The sequence below is a fragment of the Panthera tigris genome, chromosome A3 (assembly GCF_018350195.1).
Source record: "Panthera tigris isolate Pti1 chromosome A3, P.tigris_Pti1_mat1.1, whole genome shotgun sequence".
NCBI classification, from domain to species: Eukaryota; Metazoa; Chordata; class Mammalia; order Carnivora; family Felidae; genus Panthera; species Panthera tigris.
Window position 1 is genome coordinate 133,013,627 of NC_056662.1, and position 26,457 is coordinate 133,040,083.

General features: G+C 44.9%; 1 protein-coding gene across 9 annotated transcripts in view; it reads left to right on the forward strand.

The window, feature by feature from the left end:
- Positions 1-26,234, forward strand: part of MBOAT2 (membrane bound O-acyltransferase domain containing 2) — a 125,415-nt gene extending 99,181 nt beyond the window's left edge. For all 9 annotated transcript variants that reach the window (XM_042982540.1, XM_042982541.1, XM_042982542.1 and 6 more), the window contains 7 exons: positions 5,064-5,247; positions 9,834-10,026; positions 10,396-10,499; positions 14,130-14,194; positions 15,838-15,970; positions 18,134-18,285; positions 20,263-26,234. In XM_042982540.1, the coding sequence (XP_042838474.1) occupies positions 5,064-5,247; positions 9,834-10,026; positions 10,396-10,499; positions 14,130-14,194; positions 15,838-15,970; positions 18,134-18,285; positions 20,263-20,488 (1,057 nt within the window). In that variant the 3' untranslated portion in view covers positions 20,489-26,234. The remainder of the gene's footprint in view (positions 1-5,063; positions 5,248-9,833; positions 10,027-10,395; positions 10,500-14,129; positions 14,195-15,837; positions 15,971-18,133; positions 18,286-20,262) is intronic.
- Positions 26,235-26,457: the final 223 nt, after the last annotated feature.

Genomic DNA, 26,457 nt, shown 5'->3' on the forward strand with positions numbered 1-26,457 from the left:
ACCTTTAAAATTACTCCATTTTGATATTCTCCGTAGTCCGTATTTACATATCAGTAGACACACACTTGAACAGACAGTTGATGAGCAGGCACTTTGATCTGGATTCTGGGGTCTTTAGGAGTCCTCGGCCCATCCCTGCCACCTCTCGTTAATAGACACTCAGCTCCCAGTTCCGCCTTGCCCTCTCCCCACACACCTACCTAGCAAAACCCCAAACGCTATTAAATTCAACTCTCCGCCTACCCAGACAGCGGAAGGGAGCAGACTGGAAGAACGTTCATCCCCGTTGACTGCACTTGTTTTCACGGGGTGGCCCCACATTTAACATTAGGGCCTTAGCGTGGCCAGTGGCCGCGGTGCGTCTTCCGGTCCGCTCCCGTGAGCGCGCTCTCCTTCCTCAGACGCCCCGCACACCCTCCCCCAACTCAGGGTGGCAGCAAAGTTACTTCATTCTGCAACCACTAAAGCTGCCAAGCTGCCTGTGTCTGTAACGCCATGCTCCACTTCTGTCCCGTCCCAAGCGCTGCCCATAGTCCAGCCCAAGGCCAACTTCTCCCTTCTCCCTGAGTCCAGCTGCTTTTAACTCCAGGATCTTGCTTCTCGCCCCGGCCCGGGCACTGTCACTCATGATTTCTCCCTGTCTTTTCGCACTGAAAGGAGAAACACCTTTACCTCACTTTCCCTGCGAGCTGCCTCCCCAGTACTCTGCAGCCTTGTAGAGCAAGCCTCTGTGAGAGATTTGCGTCGCCGTCTCCCCTTCCCCACCCCCCTGCTCTCCTCAGCCCACGGCGCTCGGGTGTGTCCCCACTACTGGTCTGATAGCGCTTTTGCAGGTGGCCTTGCCCTCGGCAGACGTGATTGTCAGCCTCCCAGCACCATCTGAGCCAGCCGATCCGTCAGTCCTTGAACTACATTCCTCACTTGCCTTCCGGGAGGCCACCCTCCTGTGTTCTTCCCACCTCCCTGGCTGTTTCCGTCTGTCTTCTTTGCTGAATCCTCCCCCTCTGAGGCTCACCACTAAAGACTCGTGGGCTCCGAGGCCATCCTTGGACTCCTCCGTCTTCTCTGGGGATCACGTGCCGTCCACCGATTTGAAGTCTTGTCACTGTCTTCCCGCGGCACCTCTCTTCTGAGTTCCAGCCTCACCCTCATCTGCCATTTCGACATCCTGGCGTGGATCTGAGCAGGTGTCTCAAATGGGACAAGTTCCAAAAAGAGTCCCTGATTTCCGTCTCCTCCTTCCCTCTCCCCGGCCCACTACCTGCTTAGTTAACAGCAGTACCATTTGAAACGAGCCCCTTAGGGCAAAAACCGGGGCAGACTCATGCTTTCTTACTGCAAATCCACTTCTCTGGCAAGTTAACCTCTTCCTTGGAGACCTGTTTCTCATCTGACCATGACATCTGACCGTCCCTGATCAGACTGGCTTCTCACCATTCCCACTGAGATTGCCCCAGCCGGACCTCGCCCTCTACCTGGCCTACTGGAAAAGCCTCCCCAGCAGGGCTCAGTTTTCTCCCTTTTTTCCCTCCACAGTCTGCATTTCACTCAGCAGCCACAGGTCCTTCCGACATGCGTTGGATCAGACTATTCCTCTCTTCTGAGGAAAAGCCCACAGCGGCTCCTCATGGAATTAACTGGGGGTGGACTAACACACTTAGGACTGCCAGGTACGGGGCCCGACAAGGGCCACTAGTTCTACACAGACCCCCTTGTCAGAAACCCCCCCTTCCCTGCCATCACTCTCTGTCCCTTGGCCCTCCTTTGTTTTTCTTCACAATATATGTTATTGTCTGATAGTATAGATTTATTTTCGATTGTCCCTCTTTCTGCCCCCTTAGTGAAACAGCTGTGTGCAGAGAGAAGTTGAGCTCGTTTATGATCATATCCTCATCGCCGAGATAGCAGCTCACCCCTGGGTGCTTGTGCGCCCTCCCCGGGGACATCAGACAATGTCTGGAGACAGTTTTCGTTGTCACAGTGGAGAGGGGTGACGCTACTGACATCTAGCGGGTGGAGGCCAGGATGCCGCTAAACACCCTCCAATGCGCAGGGCAGCCCCCTGCAACAAAGAGTTATTGTCCAAGAAAGCCCGTAATGCTGAGATTGAGAGGCTCGAACTGAGGACCCAGTGGAGTTGACCCCAAATAAACGCCTATGGAACGAAAAATGATTCTGTCATTTCATGTCATAAAGGACATGCGTCTCATTTTAAGTAGCAAATACTTCTCATTTTAAGTAGCAAATATTATAATTAGCTACTCAGGACGTAAAATGACTTGTCATTTGTTATGACAGTTCAGCCAGGACAACTTCAGCAAATGTCATGGTTCAGAGTTATCTCCTGTCCTTGCAAATTGTGACACACATTTTGACTTGGGAGGACTGAGCTGCACGCCTTGATAACCTGGCATTGTTTCGGGGCTTGAAATACTCAGTGTTGAAATGGAGCTGTTTTGGGGGAGCACAGGAAGTTCGTCACTTCGTGATTGCGGGGCACGCACCCTTGTTTGAGGCAGTGAGAAGGCATTCTCTTTCAGCATTACGGGAAGAAATACAAGAGAAAATCTGCCAGCAGCATGTTTCTCGCCTCAATTTTGAGACTTCAATAGAAAAGACGTAAAGCTCAAAACAATTTTAAATGTGGAAAAATAATTCTGGAAGAATCTAAAAAGGAGTTTGGCTCTGTGGTGATCTAGCTAGTATCAGATGGACAGGAAGCACAGTTTTCTTTTTTATGCTTTTTTTTTAATAAAGACACATATGAGGGGGGTTCTGTCAACTTCTCTTGGCCACAAAGAGTGTGCTTTTTTAAGGAAAGCACTTCTCACATTTAGAGAGGAAGGAAGGATGGTAACATCTTCCAGAAGCCTGCTTCCTGTCCCCAGGTGTAGCTGTTCTTTTAAAAATCTCTCTCTTTTTAAAGTTTATTTATTTTGAGAGAGAGACTGAGCACAAGTGGGGGAAGGGGAGAGAGAGAGAGAGAGTCCTAAGCAGGCTCAGCACTGCTAGAGCAGAGCCCAAGGTGGGGCTCGAACTCATGAACCATGAGGTCGTGACCTGAGCCGAAATCAAGAGTTGGACGCTTAACTGACTGAGCCACCCGGGTGCCCCAGCTGTTCTTTTATTTATGGTAGTTTATGATTGTCAGTGGACAGCAGACTTGATAAATGGAGCTGCTTTTAGGAAATCAATAAGGGGAGCCTGGGTGGCTCAGTAAGTTGAGTCTCCGACTCTTGGTTTCGGCTCAGGTCACGATCTCATGGTTCGTGAGTTCGAGCCCCGTGTCGGGCTCCACGCTGACAGCTCAGAGCCTGCTAGGAGCTCCCTCTCTTTGTGCCACGTGTGTGCATGTGCTTGCTTTCTCTCTCAAAATAAAGAAATAAACTTAAAAAAGAAAAAAGAAAATCAATAAAATGCAGACTGCTAAGTCACCTGTATGATAATGTGTGTATTTTTTACCCAGTTACCTGCAGTAAGAACTAGAATGCTCTGTAAACTTTAGATACCACGTGCCATTTGCACAGACCTCAGAGCATTTGAATGGAAAATGTTGCAAGGCATCCCTCATTGCTTTCTCACATCCACATGCAGTGTATCAGCAAACCCTTAGGTTGTCCTGCCAGAATATACGCCAATGCTGCCTCCCAGCCACTGTCCTCTCCTGCCTAGAGATCCCAGTGGCCTCCTGGCTGGTCTTCTGGCTTCCACTCGTGTCCTGCCCACCCTCAGGGGCTACAGGCTTCTTTTGCAGCATAGGTCTTTTAAAAACCCTCCTGTAGTGTTTCATCGCATTCAGAATAAAGTCCGAAAGTTCCTACCATGGCTTAGAAGGCAAGCCCTATATGATCTCCCCTCGGTTCTCTCGGACTTTCTCCACGTCTCTTTCCCTGGTTCAGCCCCTTCTGGCAACAGCAGCCTCCCTGCTGCGGGGCACGCTCCATCTCAGTGATTTTGCACACACTGTTCCCTCTGCCCTGATCCTTGTCGCAGATGCTCACAGGACTCCCCATCTCACTTCCTTCCGGGCTCTGCCCAGATGTTGTCTTGTGAGAGAGGCCTTCTTTGACTGGTTCATGTAATAGTAATAGTAAAAGTAATAATAGAAACCTTTCTCTTTGTAGTACGTAGCATCTCTGAAAATACTTCATACATGTTTTTTTTTTTTTTTTTTTTCAACGTTTTTTTTTTTATTTATTTTTGGGACAGAGAGAGACAGACAGAGCATGAACGGGGGACGGGCAGAGAGAGAGGGAGACACAGAATCTGAAACAGGCTCCAGGCTCCGAGCCATCAGCCCAGAGCCTGACGCGGGGCTCGAACTCACAGACCGCGAGATCGTGACCTGGCTGAAGTCGGACGCTTAACCGACTGCGCCACCCAGGCGCCCCCATACATGTTTTTAAAGTATCTGTTTTTTGCATCTTCTATGTGAATGCAGAATATGTCTCTATTTTGTTCACTGCAGTATCTCTAGACCCTAGAGCAGGTGGGCATATACTCGGTGCACACATAAGATTTGTCGAGTGCTTGAATGGTTAGCCAGTCAGGGATGATTCTTTATGCCACGTCTTGTCCGTCTTAGGTTTGTTTTATAGTGAAGAAATTAAGTAGGAACCTGTCGTAGTTGGTCATAAAGGCCTGTATTGAGGCTCCCTTTCCCAGAAACACCATTGAGCATCACTGCATCCTGGTCTTTTATATTCTTACTATTTGGGGACACCCGGGTAGCTCAGTCAGTTGAATGTCCGACTTCGGCTCAAGTGATATGATCTCACGGTTCGTGAGTTTGAGCCCCGCCTTGGGCTGTCTGCCGTCAGCACGGGACCCGCTTGGGATCCTCTGTTCCCCTCTCTCTGCCCCTCCCCCCGCTTGCCCTCTCTCTCGCCCTCTCAAAAATAAATCAAGATTTTAAAAAATTCTTATTGTATGAATGCAACTGAAAATCGAAGCTTGTTTTATTTTGGAAATGGTAAGGGCAGTGAGGAAGAAGATGATTATTCCTATCAGATTTTCTGAACGCTTACGTCACATCTCACAAGCTGCGCGTTTTCCATTTACAGACGCATGCCAAGCCTCCTGGAGTACTTAAGTTACAACTGTAACTTCATGGGCATCCTGGCAGGCCCACTCTGCTCCTACAAAGACTACATTACTTTCATCGAAGGCAGATCGTACCACATGACACGGTCAGGCGAAAACGGAAAAGAAGAAATACAGAACGAGAGAGCAGAGCCATCTCCAAATGTAAGGTCATGAGGTTTATCTGGAGCCTTGATAGCTTGTATTGACTAATGTTGTTTGTTTAAAGATTCTACTGTTTTCAAGTTTTCAACTTACCCATCTGTTTCTTTGAAAATATTTTTCTAAGATAAATGACCCCTCACACTGTACCTAGTGATGATGCCCAGTAGAAGTACAGTCATGATCAAAGAACAAAACGAAGGTTACTTTACAAGCTATGCTGAGATCCTTAGTGAGAGTGATGCTTTATAGTTACGGGGGGGATGTTTTCCACGAGAGCCGTTTGCCTGCAACTGACGCAACCTAATTTTCTAGGCTCTTTCCTTACCTGTATGTCATGTTCCCCTAATTCCCCTGTTCTCCTCCCCTGCCTTCCCTGTCCTCTTCCTGATCATCGCTAGTTGACATCTTACTCCTCTTTAAAAGCCTACATCAAATACCACCTTTTCCGTAAAACTTTTCCTGATTCCCACAGTAAAAAAGTTAATAGTGGAGCGTCTGGGTGGTTCATTCAGCTAAGCCTCTGACTCTTGATTTCAGCTCAGGTCACGACCTCACGCTTTGTGAGTTTGAGCCCCGAGTCAGGCTCTGTGCTGACAGTGTGGAGCCTGCTTGGGATCCTCTCTCTCCCCCTCTCTCTGTCCCTCTCTCTCTCTCAAAATAGGTAAATAAACTTTTTAAAAGAGTTAATGGTAGCTGACACTCTGATAGCATTTCCCATGTGCCAAGTCCTGCCGTGGACACTTCACGGTTGCTCTCTCAGCCCCCACAGCACAAGGCAGGTGCTGTTACTCTCACCACCGAATGGACGAGGAAACCAGGCCCACGTCATTTGACCAGGATTGCCCAGGTTGGCTGTGGGAGAACTCGGGGTCAAACCCAGGCAGTCTGACTATGAAGTCCGTGCTGAGTTGCCTCACAGCGGAGCATAAACTTTATTTCCTCTGAACTGCTGGGAATGATGCTCCTTTATCAAGAAGGGCTCTCAGGCTTTGTGCCAGCTGAGTTTCTGGATTTGATCTGGTAGGATCTTTTGTGGCTTTTAAAAAAATTTTTTTAATGTTTACTTTTTTTTTTTTTTTTTGAGAGATAGAGACAGCATGAGCTGGGGAGAGGCAGAGAGAGGGGGAGGAGACACAGAATCCGAAGCAGGCTCCAGGCTCTGAGCTGTCAGCACAGAGCCTGATGTGGGGCTCAAACTCACAAACCTGATCATGACCTGAGCCGAAGTCGGATACTTAACCGACTGAGCCATCCAGGCACCATTTTTGTCTTTATTAAAAGTGACTTCCTTTTTAATGTTGGCTTCAAAGAAAAGAATGACGTTATTATAACAAGAGGTAGGCAAACTAACTATGGCCCATGGGCCAAATGCACTCAGCTGCCTGTTTTTGTTTTGGTCCTAGAAAAAAAATCTTTTTAATGTTTATTTGGTTTTGAGAGAGAGAGACAGAGCACAAGCTGGGGAGAGGCAGAGAGAGAGAATCCTAAGCAGGCTCCAGGCTCAGCTGTCAGCACAGAGCCCAACGTGGGCTCGAACCCATGAACCGTGAGCTCATGACCTGAACCAAAGTCGGACGCTTAACCGACTGAGCCCCCCAGGCGCCGCTGATCTGGTAGAATCTAAAAGTCCCATGAGAAATAGTCCAGTCAAAAAAGTCCGAGACAAAAAAGGGAGCCAGTATGATTTTTCTGAATGTGGGGCTTGGAGCAAAGGATCACCCTCCTTTGAGTTTCTGTAAGCTGAAGCGTGAATGAAGAAAAGCACACCCAGTCTCTTCTCTGCCATGTGACCTATTGTGTTTTATACCAAAAGGTGCCTTTGTCTTCCCACTTTCTATTACTGGTTACATATTAATTGATAAACGTCGTATCAAGCGGGATCGAATTTCAGGCTTGACATGGAGTACGTTCAAGTCTCTTCCATTGATTGTTTCGTGTCTCCAGGCTGGCCACTTGACCCTTCAGCAGTCTCACTGCCATCAGAGAAAGGAAGGATAATTACAGATAGCTCTGATATTCCAGAATCTTACCCTGGAGTAGTAGAAAGAGTATGAAACGCTAGGATTCAAGACACTGGACATAATGTTATGTAATACTAGAAAAATTGCAAGCGCTTCAAACATGTGCGTAGTAGTAAATCACACCCAACAAAGAATAATACACGTGTATTCATTCCTTCTGTCACCTCACTCTGAATTTTTATGGGATGCACTCTCATAAAATGTCCCTTTCCTTTTTTGGGTTATAGACATCATAGACCAGAGGTTGTTGGCAATGGCAAACACTCTTAATGTATGATCTCACTGTCTTAATGTATTTGGAATTGAAATTCCAGAGGCATAAAATTTACACAGTCGGAGGTGGTAGTGATTTACAGATCACTCAAAGGTATTTGGAAGCTCTCTGTGCATCAGTGGTGTGGGTAGACTCTTGGGATCCAAAGTAGGGCGGTCAGGTAGCCAGTGGCCCAACTGTCTTTATCTAGGTAAGATACGGGTTTGGGTACTAAAACGAGGGCCAAAATAACAGCAGCTTAAAAAGGTAGGACATCTGGTGTCAGTGGTCTGTGGCTAATGTGGAGGCCCTGGGGGTGGGGGATCTAAGCTCTCCCCTGTGTTTGCCATCCTTGGGGCGTTGCCCTCATCTACACGGTTTAAGCTGGCTCACCGCGGGAGCTGTCCACGTTACTTGTGCCGACATCACGCGGACCTCGTGGCTACACTCAGCTGCGAAGCGGACTGTGCTGTGTGGTCTTCAGCTAGAGTTCAGTGCCCCCAAGTAAACATTCCATTGTTGCGCAAGAAGGGGAGGGTGGCTTCCGGGGAGCACCTGTCTGCCTCCGCCATGACGTCTGTAGGACTTTTCTCTGAGGCTGCTTAGTTTCTTAGTGGAGGATCCTCTGGCCTTCGGCAGTCTCACGAGGTAGATACAAAGTTGACTGCTGGCTTCTGGAGCTGGCCTGGTCAAGGGGGCTGAGGATTTCACCTCTCAGGATGCAGACTTCCTCCAGAGTCTCTACATTTCCATCCCAGCACTTACCCCGCCCCCCACCCTGGACCTGTGCCCCTAAGCCTGATCTTCTCTGGCTCAGCTTCTCTGAGAGCTCACGTCTGGCCCCCCTGCTGGAAAGGTGGAAGGTGCCACCTTATTGAGCAGGAGACTCTGACACCCAGGGCCTGTACCCGGCTTCCCAGGCCCCCACCCCCGCCTCCCCGGCTCCCCGATCTCGCTTTGCCTCAGCCTTTTTGGGGAGTCTCATGGGCGAGTGTGCCTATCGCTGGTTGCGATCAGACGTGTGCTACTTGAAGTTTTGTTTTGAGACTGAGACCTGGAAACTTGCACACGTAGTCGGAAGGCCGCAGCCTTTCTCACTGTGTCCCTGAGATGACGCACCCACTTTTTAGGTTAATGTGTCAGGCCATTTTCTCCAGCTCACCTCATTTGTAATTATAATTTCTCTCTAATTACCTGCTTTAAATCTCTTCTCAAATGTATAGGTTAGATATTTTGGGAAGAGGTGAAGAAAAGGTAGCCTTTTCCGTACTGGAGGAGGCTTTCAAAGACATGGAGGAAATAAGAATACGAGCTGCAGCGAGGAGCCCTTGACCACTCAGTACCTCCTCGCCAGGCCGGCCCCAGAACAAATAACGCTCTTCCAGCAGTGCAGTGAGCCGGGCATGTGCTTTGACTCCTGCCTCTGAGCCGTTTCTTTGGGCAGTGTTACAGAAAGTGTTCACATATGAACGTTCATTTGCAGGTTAGTTAATTTGAATATTATTAGGTTGCTGAGCAGGACACTCACAATGCAAGTATTTTGTTACCTCCCGTGACCTGGATACAGCCAGCCCTTCCTTTCTTCCACCTGCTTCCCTCCCTCGGCAGGGGCCGTCACCTCCCTTACACCGAGTCGGATTGAAATATTCCGGCCTACTAATAATCCAAAAACACCACGAATTGGGTTCTCTGACGGTGATTTCACCTTTCCAGGATACAGTAAAGAATGGCTTTTTTTCTTTCTTTTCCCCATCAGAGTCTTCTGTGCAGATCTTTTTTGTTTTCTCGGGCGTGTGGTTCTTTTAGTTTTGTGAACAAAATTGCATCCAAGAACTTTCAGATTTAAAGAGATGTATGAGTTGTTTATTGCAGAAATAATGTTCATAAGATGCGTAGCGTTTGGGAAATACAGGGTAAAAGCACCATGGAGTAATCAACTGCGTATGAGTGTGTATATTAAATGTACAATCCACCACCAAAAGTTTTTAACGTGACTATTTTCGTGTACTCACACCTACACGCCTGTGTTTGCTCTCAGATTTTTTTTTTAACCGAAAGCTTTGAAAATACAAATTGATATTTCTAGTGATTTGAGCCATACTCCGGAGGCGTTAGTTGGAGAGAAGGCTGGAAACGGTCCTACTGTGAGACCATGAAGGCTTCAAATGCCGAGCACAGCGTAGCTGATGATTTTTCACCGGGGAAGTTCTAGAATTAATGCTGCGTTTGGGAAGATGAATCCAGCAGTAGTGGGTAGAACGAATGAAAAGGGAAATGGATTAAGTTTATGAAGTCTTGTCTCGTTCTGTCAGGTTGCAGTTATTCAGAAGCTCTTAGTCTGTGGACTTTCCTTACTATTTCACTTGACCATCTCTAACACCTTACCTGTGGAGTATAACATCGATGAGAATTTTCAAGCTACCGCTTCATGGCCAACAAAAGTCATCTATCTCTACGTCTCTCTTCTGGCTGCCCGACCCAAATACTATTTTGCGTGGACATTAGGTAAGTGACATGTGGTAGACCTCACTGTTCATGTGCTGAAGTGTATCTTACCCAATGGCCAGCCAGCAGAGTGCCCTCTTGAGGAGATACAGTTAAAGACCAATTAGAAACATTAGTCATCTATTAGAAGACACAAACCTTGCAGCTCGTATCCTAAATACAAGGATATATCCTACAAACTGTTAGGATGGCCTAAAAACTGGCTCAAGGCCCATTTTATTATAATATCAGATAAAAATGAGGATAAATCTACTTTTACTGTTTAAGAATAAAAGATCCTAGTATATGATAAACACGTACCTTCTGAGAGAACGTGGCAGATTGTTACATAGGTTTTTCATACCTTCTTTTTCACTTTGTTTATTGCAGCGGATGCTATTAATAATGCTGCGGGCTTTGGTTTCAGAGGATATGATGAAAATGGAACGGCTCGTTGGGACTTAATTTCCAACTTGAGAATTCAGCAAATAGAGGTTAGTAAATCATTAACAAGTCAGTTACCCTATGATCCTTTACGTACCCCACTTTGCTTTTACAGGTCATGACGCGATGTCCCAAGAGTGATGTTGAAGGCTTTTTAACAATAATAACTTATTTTTCCATTCAACCAATATTTGTGGGTTGTCAATCATGTGCCCCAGGCGCTGGGGATCTAGCGGGTAAGATTGGTGTGACCTGGGCCCTTCGATCGTGGGGCTTTAATCTAGTGGGTGCTACAGAAGGGAAGATTGGGGTCAGAGGGATATAGGGTGTGTGTGGGCTACAAGATAAGGTCCAACTCAGATGAGGTAGCTCAGGGAGGGTCCTGAAGGAAATAGTCTTAAGCTGAGTCCTAAATGATAAGGAGGAGGTTGCCAGGCACTCCAAGTAGAGGGTGATCAACCTGAGAAAGGATTTGTGGCTCATGTTGGGTCATAACAGAGGGAGTGGTGACTGTGACTCCAGTGGAGACTGGAGACACAGAAGCCAAGCCGAGATATTTTCAGAGGCCGTATTAAGAGTTTTGAGCTCTCCTAAGAGCGATGGAGTGTGGTGGATGGGTTTTATGCAAGTGAGGTGGTCACAGCTGTGGTTTAGAAGGGTCTGGCTATGTTAGGTAGAATGAGTTGCCCTCGTGGAACAGAGTGGTCTGTTAGGAGGGTGTTGTGTTAATCCAAGGTGATGGTGACCTAAGCTAGAGTAGGGACAGTGGGGCCGGAAAGACATAAGCACCTTGGAGCACTGTTCCAGAGATTCAGCAGAACCCGGTGATATGCTGGCATCAGCAAGAGAGAATGAGTTATAAATTGGGACCAGATATCTGGCTTAAACCAGTTTTATGGCGATGCCTTTCCCTGGGAGAAGGAACAAAGAACAGGTACAGGTTTGAAGGGGAAGAGACTGTGTGTTCAGATTTCAGACTTAACTAAGTTGTCCGGCAGACGAACCAATGACCAGACACTAGCTGCAGCATCTGAGCTGGAGATCCTAATTGGGGAACTAGAAGCGTGTAGCATTTCAGGTTTTGGGGGGAAACCACGAGAGTAGCCATGAGAGAGCAGCGAGAGACCGAGAAGGGATGTGAACCCCCAAGGAGCCCCTGTGCCCTTGGCTGGGCAGAGGAAGGCAGGTCAGGAGAAGGAGCCAGAGAAAGGAGAGGAAAAGCAAAAGGAGACATTGCTTTGCAAGCCTGAGAGAATTATTCCAGCAGTAGCAATTACCAAAACCTAAGGTGAAAAGTTGACCGACAACTTGATAATGAACGGGTCAGGCTGGACCCGCCGCTGAGCCTTACCGTCACTGAACGTTCATCACGAAAAGTGGGACAGTCAGTCATTAAGCGCCTGTGGAGGTGATGCCATAGGAAACACAGCACCGTCTTTCAAGTACTTTGCCAATACAGTTAAGCGTGGTTAGGTCTCTAAATCTTTCTGAATGTAGAGGGAGTGTGCAGTATAGAGAAGTAAGTTAAATGCTGGATCCAGAAGCGGGAAATCTACAGGACAAAGGACCCAATTTTCCCCACAAGTAAATGCCACAGAAGAGTGGGGGGCAGGGAGGGGCCGCTACAGATTCAGAGAGCAGAGCCAAACACATCATTGCACCTTGTCTGCACCCTCTGAAAAGACCAACTGGAAAACCATGTTTTTAAACAGTCGGGATATTTGGCCACAAAATGAGCATTAAATGATATTAAGGAGTTAATACTTAGTTTTGTTAGGTCCGATCTTGGTTTTTTGAAAGTCCAGTAAATTCTGAACTATGTACAGGTGACATAAGATGTCTGATGCTTGCCTTGAAATTTTCCTACGATGTCAGTAATGAAAATGGGGAAGGGGAAGGAAAAGCGTAAAGTGTGGAAATTGAGTGATGAATGTATGTATGGCAGTGTTTCTAACTTTCTGTTCATTATCGCCACCCTGAGGAGGTTTTGAGACATGTGTCACCTCATCAACCCCCCCCCCAGCCCGTGAACTTTAATACTGCATACACTGTATGTCCGTTTATATATCATGTATATACACATATGCTTTTATACATAAAACGAGTAAGCCTTTTTTGCCAAGAACCAGTTTTCATCCTCTTGGGGGCAATATCGCCCTTGGTGAGAATGCATGGTCTAAGAAAAAGTAAAGAAGGGGCCGCCTGGATGGCTCAGTCAGTTAAGCATCCGACTTAGGCTCAGGTCGTGATCTCGCGGTTCTTGAGTTCGAGCCCCACATCGGGCTCTCTGCTGTCAGCGCAAAGTCCACCTCAGATCCTCTCTCTCCCTCTCTCTCTGCCCCTCCCTTGTGTGTGCTCTCTCTCTCTCTCTCTCTCTTTCTCTCAGAAATAAATAAACATTAAAAGAATTTTTTTTAGAGAAAAAATAAAGAAGAAGGAGCCAGTTTCCTGAAGGAGGGGAGGGTGATCAGGGTTGGATGCGACTGAGATACGGGCAGTAAGAGCAGGACTCAAATGCCAGCAGCTGTAACACCTGGGGGTTGAGTGATGATTTTGGTAACGGTTTCATGGGAGGGATAAGCTATAAAAGCCAGATGATACAACTCTTAGGCATTTTTTAGCTGTACAAGGAAGGAGGGTAGAGATAAGGTCATAGCTGAGGGGAACAGGTGAAGGCGAGAGTTTTGTTTAATTTTGTTTTAAAACGGAGAGATGGAGGGGTGCCTGGGTGGCTCAGTCAGTGAAGTGTCTTGACTCTTGGTTTTGGCTCAGGTCCTGATCTTATGGTTCATGGGATCAAGCCCTGCGTTGGGCTCTAGGCTGAGTGTGGATCCTGCTTGGGATTTTCTCTGTCTCTTTCTGCCCCTCCCATGCTCGCATGTGGGCTTGTGTGCACGTGCATGTGTACTCTCTCAAATAAAAAAAAAGTATGGATTTAAGACAAGTCTCAAGTGTTATATGATATTCTGCACTTGGATTCAGGTTATAAGTAGAGAGGACGGAAAGTATGGTTGATCTGGGACTCGGAGTTTGATAAGCAGATGAATTAAAAGGAAGAAGAAACAAACACATCAAGAATTTTGAAGAGCGTAATAAATACTGCACCAGTCTGAATGGTGAGAAGGAAGTGAAGACATAGGAGGAGACACTTGCTTAGGGAAGAAGTAGAGTTGGGAGACCAGAGGGTCCTTCTGAGGTCAAGGGGGAAGCTTTTATTGGGAGAGGCTCGAGTGGAGAGGCTGGGAACGTGGATAGATGGCAGTAGTTCGGGTGAGGCCAAGGTTCCGAGCAGCCACAAGTGGTGGCTGAAGAGGTGTGGGGGTGACGGAATGGAGAGGCTGTGGCTCGATGGGACGTCCAGTCCCCAGTGAAAGCGTCATGGAAGGGTCATGGAAAGGTCATTTACATATCAGGAATGTCTTTGGGATAATTCCATGACAACGCCTGTAAATGTTAACACGCAGGAGAAAATGGGGATCATCTCGTAGTTGTCCCCTCTGAGAAGCAAGTTTTATTTATACAAGCACATTACTGTATTAGAAAAGCAAATATGAAGGAAATAAATCAGTACACCACTGTCAGCATCAAGTACTTGATTTTTAGCACAACACCATGTTATTGCTTGTATCTAAACCTTCATTATTTTGTTGGCCAAAGAAAAAGGTTCTTTTGTTTTTCAGATGTCAACAAGTTTCAAGATGTTTCTTGATAATTGGAATATTCAGACAGCTCTTTGGCTCAAAAGGTATGTTCCTTCAAGAACAGTCTTTAGCTGTGCTATGGTGTCTAATACCTGAGGCCGAGTTTCACTGAGTTCAGATTCTTGATTAAATAACAGTGTGTTGAGTGACACTGACCTTGGTGTTAACCAGGAAATACTGTTAACGTCTTCCAACGCAAGAGTCTATCGAATCTGAGAACTGTGTTGGCCTGAGTGGTGAATGTTTCGATCACGGGCTTCTCAGTCCGCCTTCCCAGGCATCTTTCCGAGATCGCCAGCGTCCTCCTACTGTCATTGGTTGGAGATTTGGTTAAATAAAACAGAGTAACTGTACAACCACTGTCCAGATGCCCTAGATTGTCCACAGCAGTTCCAGTTGCAAGCATATTTCAATTTGACAGATCTTTCTGTATGTTTGGCACAGGACACAACGATGAGTAGGACAGAAAGACCCAACATCTGCAGTCAAAGAATTCACGATCTTGTTAAAAACACAGGGTCACCTGCACGTTCCCTGTAGCGAGGAAGAGCGGAGAGAGAGAGCAGGAGCAGCGAGGCACAGGGGGAGAGGAAGTGCTGGTGCCAGGATCCGTGACGAGGAATTTGTCACACGGCTGAGGGGGAGCCACAGGCAGCCCGAGTGGGGCAACATTTGTAAAAGATGAAGTTAGGGTGTTGCACAGAAACTCCCAGGGACTCTGTCTCCTTGTTCCCAGTGAGATACGTTGCTGTATCTCGAGTTTATTTTATGAAACGTTATGGCTCTAAGCACTGTGTAAAGCAGCCTTTTTTGGGAGTGTCCTTTATTTCATGGCAAGTTGCATATCTTTCTGCCTTGAGATACCCACCATATGACATTGTCGCTTTGTGCTACATTGCAGTCTCCCCAGTGGCTACATATTTTCTGAACTAATCTGTTGTGTGGTTGTTGTTGCTGTATTTTATTTTATTATTTTTTAAAATGTTTATTTCTTTATTTTTGAGAGAGAGAAACAGAGCATAAGTGGGGGAGGGGCAGAGAGGGAGCCCAGAATCTGAAACAGGCCCCTGGCTCAGCGCTGTCAGCACAGAGCCTGATGCGGGGCTTGAACCACAAACCATGAGATCATGACCTGAGCCGAAGTTGGAGGCTTAACTGACTGAGCCACCCAGGCACCCCTTTGTTGTATTTTAAATTTGATAACTTTTGGGGGCACCTGGCTTGCTCAGTCAATGGAGCATGTGACTCTTGATCTCACGGTCGTGAGTTCAAGCCCCGCATTGGGAGTAAAGATTACTTACTTACTTACTTACTAAATAAATAAATAAGTAAATAAATAAGACACCTTTAGAAAATCTTATTTTCATTTGAGTTCTCTACCATGTTACAGGGAAATTTTAGACTAAGCACGTTGAAGTTTTTTGGTAAATAGTATAGATTTCTAGACACTACTAATGATCATTTTAGCTATCACAGGTACCATAAAAAGATGAAAATCAAATTTGTTTTCCTAGATCAATAGGAATAGCTAATAGCCTTCACCTCCCTGAGGTCACAGGTCAAGTTGTGGCCGACGCTAAGTTGCGGTGGTTTTCCTGGTTGCCCTGGGCCCTGTCGGCTGAGAAAAGAATGATCGCTGTGGGCTGTGTGAACTCTAACCACTCAGTGTGGTGTTCATGGTTTCCAGGGTGTGTTACGAACGAGCCTCCTTGAGTCCAACCATCCAGACGTTCGTTCTGTCCGCCATCTGGCACGGGGTTTACCCAGGGTATTACCTGACGTTTCTCACGGGAGTGGTGATGACACTGGCAGCACGAGCCGTGAGTATCTAGAACCCCACGTCGTCCTCGAGGGGAGTCCACGTGAGTGGGAGGAGGAGGCCGAGCTCACCCTCTCCCCGAAGGCCTCGTTCGTGTGGCCGCAGATGGAGCCGTGCTCTGGTTAGAAGCGAGGGGGGCGTCTGGCGTGTTTGTCCAGCGCTCCTGCGGGAGGGACCTGCACAGCGTTGGTTGTCTTTGCGCGGTTTTCTGAACGAGAGCTAAAACCTGCGTTAAATAAAGATGGGTTCATTTCACAAACGTTTCCCGAGAGCTGTCCCCGATGAATCCTCCTGTAGGTGAGGAGGGGAGCATGAAGACCATGGACAGAGCCGGTGGGCCATCCCCGGGTGGCGGGTGCCAACGTTAGAGACAGGGCACAGTTCTTCAGAGTGTTGGCTTGGTTGGAACCTGGAGTCATACTTTGGGAAACAGTTGAGAAATCAGGTTGGTGACATGGGTGGGCAAGGAAGGACAGTTCAGTGTGAGTCCTTGAAAGTGACGTGGCCAAAACAGCGCTCGAACAGGCTTCTTCCAGCAAGTACAGGTGAGGAGGCCTCATTTAACAAACTAGCAGAGATTTAGTCAATTTTCAGGTGGGGGTACATATGTGCATATGTACAGCACGAGGCATATATGATAGATCCTGTGGGCTTTATAGATAGTAAGTAACGTAGTTGTTTAGAGGTGAAAGAAATCCCTTTTGGTTGGGTTGACCAGAGGTGGCCTCATTAGGGAAGCGTGGTTGGATTAGGGCTTTGAAAGATGAAGGTCGTTTTAAAAGTGAGCCAAGTTTGGTGGGGGTAGAACGTGACATTGTAGGCCAGGAGATGACATTCTCAAAACCAAGTTTGGAAGTGCCCAGTGTGTTTGGAAACGAAAAGTAAATCTGGTTGAAGCAGAGACTTTGTGAATCCCTAAATAGTGGATAATTCTGGAAGGGGAAAGGAGTGCAGGGGGCGGAGGGAGGAGGGCATAATAGAAGGACTTGACAGACGAGGAGAGGGACCAACCCTCATTCCACCTGCAGCCCGGGGAGTCCGGGAAGGTCTTCAAGGAGGGAGATGACCAGTGGAAAGCCGTGCTTCAGGAGAGTGGATCTGCCCCTGGTAGACGGGGGCGGGGAGGGTGGGTAGGTGCTGCACGGGGAACCAGGCAACATGTAGGTGTCGGGACTCGTTCTGGCCACTACGAACGATGGTCTCGCTGTAGGGAGAGCCATTAGCCACACACCAGGTCACTTCTGAGAAACTCGGTGGTGTCCTCAAGGGGCCGTGTTTCACCTCTGAACATACTAGACAAGAAAAGCAAGGAAGATGATCGTAGAAAAGAGGAAATAATGTTTGGTTAAGTTCGCACATTTCAAAACTGAAATGTTTTGACTTTTTTGGAAGCTAAAAAAAAATGTTTGAATAGTGGTTATTAGGAAACACCTATTTTGAGAATGTGTGTCGTTGCCATTTATTCTAAGTGTGTTTGGCCTGAGCTCAGTGTATGATCTTCACTTGTATTTCACAAACCCAGGGCTTCAAGAGGAAGGATGTCTCATTAAGTCATAGTAGAAAACATTGAAAACAGACAGAACTTTATTTATATATTATACCAAATATGATATAAAGAGCTCTAGGCAGTGTTATTTTTAACTTTGGGGGAGATTTAAAAAAAAATTTTTTTTAACGTTTATTCATTTCATTTTTTGAGAGACAGAGAACGTGAGTGGGGGAAGGGCAGAGAGCGAGGGAGACACAGAATCTGAAGCAGGCTCCAGGCTCTGAGCCGTCAGCCCAGAGCCCGACGCGGGGCTCGAACTCACGGACCGCGAGATCATGACCTGAGCCGAAGTGGGCCGCTTAACCGACGGAGCCACCCAGGCGCCCCGGGAAACTTTTAATTTTAATACAACTTCAAATCTCCAGAAGAGTGGCAAAGAACTCCTACATGCCTTTTACCCACACTCCCGCATTTTGCTCTCTCCATATTTTTCACAGATACATGTATTCGTTTTTGCCAAACCAACTTTTCCCGTAATGGCAGCGCCACCTTAGACTTGCACCAGCAACGCGTGGGAATGTCAGCCACTGCACGTTCTTGAAGCAGTGGATGTAGTCAGTGTGATTCTGTAGCAACATTGAAGATAAAGCACATATTTTTGTTTCTTTATTTCAGATGAGAAATAACTTTAGACATTATTTCATCAAACCTCCCCAGCTTAAATTATTGTATGATGTTATAACGTGGATAGTGACTCAAGTAGCAATAAGTTACACAGTTGTGCCATTTGTACTTCTATCTGTAAAACCGTCATTCATGTTTTACAGGTAAGTGTCCCTCTTAAAAATATACCAGTGGGAATAACTTTATTATTATTATTCTTATTATTCTTCTTATTATTTTAATGCTTATTTATTATTGAGAGACAGAGCATGAGCATGAGCAGGGGAGGGGCACAGAGAGGAGGAGACGCAGAATCCGAAGCAGGCTCCAGGCTCCGAGCTGTCAGCACAGAGCCCGACGCGAGGCTGGAACTCACAAACCGCGAGATCATGACCTGAGCCAAAGTCAGACTGGGCTTAACCGACTGGGCCACCCAGGCGCCCGGGAATAACTTTATTTTTAAGAGCAAGCTCTTTGCTCTTGGGTAGTGTAAAGAAATCATGCCCTAGCCTTACTTTCTGTAGTTAGCTTTTTCATCTTAAACCAAGCAGTCCCAAGATTTTTATGGAATGATTCACACCACTTAACCCTGAGATGAATATGACTTAAGAGATGTGCCAGCTGGGCAGCCGCTGCCTCAGGTCTCGCAGAGGTTTAACTAGAAAATGTAGCTGTTCTTTTTACACCTGGATGTTAACTGGACTCACCGTGGGAACCCTTTCACGATGTGTACACGTATCGAATCATTATGTTGTACACCTGAGGCTACTGTAACGTATTAGGTCAGTTGTACCTCACTTAACCAAATAAAAGAAGCAGCATCCGGCTAGATGTGGCCCGTGGGCTGGAGTTTGCTCACCCCTGCCCTGGGGTCAAGGGCTAGGAGTTTATAAGCTGAAGCAAAGGCTTTTGTGTCTCTCGGGATATTCTGGGAGTGGAAGCAAAATAATATCTTCCAGATAATCACGAGTACGTATTGGTTGAGTCTGTGCACCAAGAGTTCGGGTTGTCAGACTGTTAACTCCAAAAAGGAGAGGATAGGCGAACTTGAAATAAGATGAACAATCAAAACTAGGACAGAGCAGTTTTAAAATGTAGTTTGTTCTCAACAAGGGATTGTTAATCCTTTTCATCGCTTTAGTCAAAAGGAAATAAATTACTTGTATTTCATGAATTTGTTCCCTTCTTACTCTTTTATGTTTCACGGGTACTTTGTCTTCTCTGTGTTATGGAAACTCTTGTCTTAAATTCCATGTTTTATCTCTTTATTGCCTCCCTCACCCACCAAATTCCGCTCTCGCTGTGTTAGCAAGGTCTTTGACATCAGACACTTCATCTTTCATAAAGTCCTCATTACCCCAGTGTTTAGAAACGGCAACACAGAAGGCGTGGTCAAAAATTGTTGAATGGAATATGGCGACACATACGGACAGACATTAAGGAACTCCACTAAAATGTCCCCTTTTCACAGAATGATTACTTGTTTTTGAATGCGATCGAGCTGTTGGTTAGATTTTCTATCCCAGGTACTTTGTTCATGATCGCTTGAACTTACAGCTAAAAAAAGTGGCCTCGGTCGCACTTGATTTATACTTAATTTCAGGAATAATGCCTCTAATAATATTCTTAATAATGTGACTTTCCTTTATTATATGACAGTGACCATCAAGAGGCGGTATTATCTATTACTCACATCACTGGAATATTTGTAACTTAATCAGGGGCCGTAAACAGCAGAGGAGGCCAGAGCATTTAAGGCCTTTATCATCTCTGCCTTCTCTCTATTCACTCAGTGTTCGATTCTGTGGATTTGCGAGATTATTCTTAGGTCGCTGCAGCTGCTAATAAGTACCTTTTTGTTTTTGCTCTGTGTAGCCATGCACTTATGACCCTTACAGAGGAGTGTAATGTGATACCTAGTGTCATGCTCCGAAGTGGTCTGGGCTTATATGCTGCTTTCTAAAAACCCACTAGCATATGCCTTAGAGCTGCCTGTCATGGGGCAGGGGTGGAACAGGAACGCAAGAGATGTGGTGAATGCACACATCCTGAGTGGGGCCTAGGACATTCTGACGAGTGTGCAGTTGCTAAGCATCCGTGATCAAAATCTAATGAAGTAAATTCTGTTTTTTTTCTTCCAGCTCCTGGTTTTACGGCCTGCACATTGCTGGTATCTTAGTATTATTGTTGTTGCCGGTGAAAAAAAGTCAAAGAGGAAAGAATACACAGGAAAATGTTCAGCTGGCACGATCCAAAAAGTTTGATGAAAGAGAAAATTCTTTGGGACAGAATAGTTTTTCCACAACAAACAATGTTTGCAATCAGAATCAAGAAATAGCCTCTAGACATTCATCATTAAAACAGTGAAGGGGAAAATATGCTGACGGCTATTTTTTCTATGTTAACAGAAACCACTCTTAGCACCTTTTCAAGGGATTTGTGTTTGTTTGAAAAGAGATTAAGTGGGGGGACATCTGACAGATCTAGGTAGGGAATTTCCTGTAGAGCAGATTGGAAACGGAGTGAATAACCCCTCCCAGGCCATGTCCCTGTGGGCCACGCCTTATATAAAAATATTTCCATTATCTCAATGGGCACTCAGGACCTCAGCATATGTCCACACGGTCATATGTGTGCCCTGTTGCTGAATGTATGTTGCGTATCCCAAGGCACCGAAGAGGTGGACAGGTAATTGTGTCAATCTGGATGATTGAGAGAAATTAACTTTTCCAAATGAATGTCTTGCCTTAAACCCTCTATTTCCTGAAATATCGTTCCTAAATGGTATTTTCAAGTGTAATATTGTGAGAACACTATTTCAATATTTGATGTTATATGCTGTAAAGGAATTCTGGAGGAATTTTGAAACAGGATATTTAAGATGTGGATATACTTTAAAAATGCAATAAACATCTCAGTATTGGAAGGGTTTTCTTAAAGTATCTCAGATGACTGCAGTACGTAGCGAAACCGCAAACAGGACCGGATGCCAAATTATACGTAGCTTATTTTCCTGGAGAATTTAATTACTTTGTGTCAGTCAGAGCCCGTCAAGGAAGAATTTCTTCAACACAATTAAAGGTGGGTAATGGGATATTTTAAGTTTATTTTCTTAAAAAAAAAAAAAAGCAAGAGAAGATGACAAGGGAAGGAAGGAAGGCATGAATGAAGGAGGCCCCACGAGGACTGGCGTAGAGCCTGCTGGGATGGGGCACAGGTGCACAGTGTAGGTACCACGTGCTCCGCAGACGTGCTTTTCACCTTTACTTATCTGAGTTCTTTGTGATTATGTAAGACATCGAAATGGAATAACTTTTTAACGTGGTGGACTTTGAAATGGAATTTATCAAGCATAAATTATCTAGAATTGTTAGAGGTATCATGAAAACAATAGTGGTGGATTGTGTGAGGGTTATGGAAGAGAAATCACTGAGTAAGGTGACTGTCTAGTCCCTTTCTTACCCTTAACAGCTTACTTCCTATTGGGGAAAGTTTTAGGGAGATGAAAGCTTAAAGTCGTGGGGTCTGGCCCACATTTTTAGAAAATAAAATAAATCCGTTTCCAGACTCTTAAATTCTTACATGAAAATGTTGCTCTTCACTCTTTTTAATGAGTTTTAGGTTCTGTAAGTAGAAGAGTACGCTTTTACCTTACAGGCCATTTTCCCCATAATTGATCTCACCTTGAATCACTAGATGTCTCCTTTAATGCCACAGTCTGGTGACGGGCGTGGGAAGCTGAAAGCAGAGGAGGGGACTGCGAGGCCATCCTGGAGTGTAGGGCTTCAGCCACAGGTAGTGAATCACGGGATCATGGGGTTTGAGAGAAGAGCGGGGGACACGGCCTTCTGACTTCACCTTTATTTGACCAGTCTTTGATTTGACTTCACCTTTATTTGACCAGTTCGTTTCCTTTCTGCCTTACATTTTTAATGCAGTGCAAATTGGTTAGGTGTGGTGTGTCTTTTATTTTTGTCGTCGGTAAGTTTGTACATGAAGTTAAAGCAGAACTCCTATCTGGCTTGAGCGGCGCAGTGTTTCATTTAAAGAGAAACAGCAAGCATACTTGGAACTGGTGAGGTCTCAGTCAGCAAAAACATCGGCGTATCTTTTTAGAGCTTTAGAGATATCCCGGTCTTTGTTTATAGCAAATGTGGTTATTTTTCTAAAGGTAAAATTTTTCCACCTGCTGAGGTCAGCCATACCCTGCTACTTACTTCCCAGGAAAGGACAGATAGCTAAATAAATTTTCTCCGTTTTCCCATGCATTGAGATTAAGCTAGCTGTGTAACGTGAGGCGATGGAAAAGAATAATCATGGAAAATATCTGCCCCCGAAAGGTCTCCTTAGTCTAATTACTGCCGCAGAGAATCTGATCACTATTTTTCAAAAGTAAACAAATTCAGGGTTTAAAGGACAAGTCTAGGCATGTCATAAATGAAAATAAGAAAGCTTAATAAAACTTCTTTTCAGCCCACCTCTAGCCATTAATAAATAAGAACTGTTTATTTTTATCACCTATGTCATTTCTCTGCCTGTAAACCTAAAATCACTGTTACCTGTTTCTTGTTCAATGAATGTCCTCGTGGTGTTGCCATCCAGGAAGCGAGATGATTGAATAATTTTCCAATTACTTTGAAGATGATGCATTATCTACACAGATTGACTGATTTTCATCCCTTTGGATCAACTAGTTTTTTGGTTTTTGTATGAAATGGTTTTAGGACAGCTTTTCTCTACTTTTGTAGAAATTCTCGTAGGTATGTAATCTAGAAAAACTAAAGAAATCTAATTCTCGACTTTTGTTCTCAAGAAGAAACACTTTGTGCTGTGTGAAATGACTATATCTACTTGGAGTGTTGTAAGGATTAATACTTCTACTTGAAGTGGAAACTGGTCTGTCTCTACTACTGTTAAGTATAAAGGGATTCATTGTACTATGTGCTTGCTTCTTTTTTAATCAACACAGTAAGATTCAGTCCATATTTATATCATTTCTCCACTCTTCAGTTGTCATGAAACTACTCCAGAGATGGTCGGTGAACATCATCATTATGCTACTCAGGGAAAAAAAAAAAAAAAAAAAAAAGGGAACAAAAACATTATTCTTCCCTCAATTTCATGTTCTTGAAACAGTAACAGTGAATTTGATGTATCTCAGTGATCACCATTTTGCAAGTAGCTTAATCTCAGTTTTAAAAATGAGCATTTTTATTGGAACTCAGGGTAATTGGAGAAATGTAGGCAGCTTCTAAAACATCCAGCATATAGTCGAGGAGGTTTCTTTGGCTTCAACGATGTCCAGCCACCACTTACGCCACCACCACACTTTTGGTTAAGAAGTATTTTTGTTATTGACCCCTGCCGTGTGTGACAGGCATATGCAGGATTTCCACAGATAACGGTTTTCGGGAAACTTTGCGGTACAAAGAGTGGTTCTTCTTTAAAGAGTGAGGTAAGGCACATGGAAACACTGATTGTCCTGGGAGATCTGGATGTTCATCTGGCTCTGTTATTAAGGAACCTTAGGATCCGGGCAAGTTGCCTGTCCTCTGGATCAGAGTTTCTTAATAAGAAATTGAAGGATCGGTTCTAAAAGTTTATGACCTGTCGATTTGTAGTGAATGGAAGCCATTAGCAAGACGTGTAGCAGTCACGGACAAAGGCAGATTCACAATCAGAACTACTGTCATGGTCATTTACTTTTACTACTTGAGCAGCTCCAAGCCCAGACTTTTCTAAAGGTTTTCTTGGCAACCGAGGAAAATCTTTCAGTCCCTTAAATCAGAAGGCGTGGCAGCATAACCTTTCCACTGAATATAGCCCTTCACATGAATCCTTGATCATGAAATAGTCTCTAGTGAAGGAAACAGATCTTCCTTTTGCTTTCTCTGCTTGTTCGTTCATTTGTGCCGTGTGAAATTGAAGGTGATCTGTCCTAGAATATGTCAGTGCAACCCACCAAGTTTACTGGACAGGGTTTACCACTTTAAACTACAGAAGACATGTTAAAACTCGGCCGTGAAAATGACGACAAAGTTTATACTTTTATTCAAGGACTAGATTGTGTTTAGGACGAAAAAAGTCTTTCCTATTTAAAATTCATACCCTGTAAATTTTAGCTTGTATATTCACAAACCACTTGGGCACTTACACTTTTTTGCTTCCTTATTATAAACTTCAAAATCATTAGTTACTTGATGTTAAGGGTTCTCCGCTAAAACTGAAAGAAAAAAAAAATTACTTGAGAGAATAGTTGTTTCAGAATGGTGCCTGCTGTTGCGTCAATGGAGGACTTGTCCGGAGTTTTACATCTAAACCGGTATTTGATGGAGTTTCGTTCACCCACTGGTGGTCTGTCCTGGCTGAAATTGAGTACATCGGATTTCACATAGGTGCGGAATTCTATGTAACACTGTGAAATGTAATCTTAACTGCCCTCAAGTACCTTATTAAACTCTTCCTCTGAACCAAGTGTACATTTAAGGAATGGCTGATCATTTATACGAGTACCTTAGATGCAGAAAGTTCCTTCTGCAGCCGTCCTCGTAAGAGTGGGTTCGTATCAGTGCACGCTCCTAATGCTGAAGGAAAAGATTGGCTAAACTGTACCTGAAATTGGGATTGGAAAGATCAGAGAGTAGAGGGTCTCCACAGTGTGTTTCTGCAGCACCGTGTAGTCAAATCTATGTATAGTGACTCTCGTCACCGAAGAGAATTTACAATGAAATTTTCCATGTTGGTGTTTTATAGGAATGCTCTTATAATCAATGACTAGGCTGCTTTTTGAGGCTCTCATTGTATAGAGGATGCAGCCAGTTACATTTTAATCAGTGGGCTGCTTATTAATGTTTTTATATGTTTTAAAATAATATTTATTTTAATAGATTTTTAACATGGAAATCCCAGTAAACAACTGACAAGCTCTATAGTTTATTGATTGGGAAGACTTTCTGAAATGGCGCCTGAAGACACATTTTTATGCCGACTGATTTGTCTCGCCTTTAGAATTAATGATACCTGTCTTCTTTTAGAAAACCTTTTATAAAGCAAAACCAAACCAAAATGACCCCAAGACTCTATGTCCTAGAAATAACAACATAAAGAAAGATCCATGCGGAATCACTGTCTAAAGCTGAAGTCGGTGATGCACGGCCATCTCTCCGCTCACGTTTCGTCAGATTTTGCTGCCGCAGAAAGAAATGGAAATAAAATGAAAAACCAAAAGATACAGAGCAACACCCAACAGAATGACTAGCCATTTTCTTAATAACGTGTTTCAAGTGGAAAGAGTAACTAGCTACCTTTTCCTGGAGTCGTAAATGACTGTGCCCTGGCCAGTCTCTATTTTGGGGTAACTTCTCTGAGAAATTAACTTGGTAATATCGCTTTTTTGTCCTTCACCGCTAAAGGACACCCGTGAAGAGTTTGACAGACTTCAACATCTGCCTCCCTCCCAGTTTTAAGTATTTTTGGTTCTGTATGTGCAGATTGGTCAACAAAGTACCTTTGCTCCTGACTTTGTGTCACAAGGGGAAAGGAATCAAACACCCCACACAGACATGTTCCAAGCCAAGCTTCGTCTGTCACCTATGCACGACCGCCTCTCGGAACCAGAAAGGCACCGCATGAACCAGTAGGAATGACACTAAAGATAATTCAGGTGGAACGAGAGAAACCCTTCTACGTGCAGAGGGAGACCGTATGAGCTCATTCCTGCCTCCCTTGAAGAGTCGTATCTTGACCTGTGCCTAGGAGTGGTCGGACATCGTCGCCCGAACATGGGGAGGGGGCCCCAGCTGTAACAGCCGGTTTTTGTCGTCTGCCTTCCCCGGGTGAGACTAGAATGTGGCGTTCTGTGCTTTTTTGTTTTTGTTACTCCAAAATATTTTTTTAAAGAAGGGTTATTTTTCAACAGATCCGTAAACTATTTCTTGTTGTATGGTTCTCAGTTTGAACTCCCGCTGTGTCGGTTACACTGTGACGTGATGATTTCATAACCCCTCCTTTCCAGTCCGTGTCCCTGGCGCTGCTGGCTTATTGCTGGGTTTTACAGATGTTTTTAACTTGCGTATAAATGTTTTTTTTCTAATTTCTGTGTCTTTAAAACTGATTAAACGGTAGTTTAAAAATATGTGTGTGTGTTTGCTAATTTCTGAGGCTTTAAATTCCATCTATAGAAGTGAACTCCAGGCCTTTCACCTCAGGAGAGATCATGGTCTTTCGTTTACTAGGGGATTCTTCAACATGATGAGTATATTCTAAGGAGTCATTAACTCTTTAATCGCTTACAAATGACTTAAAACATTGCAAGGACGTGGATGGAGCTAGAGTGA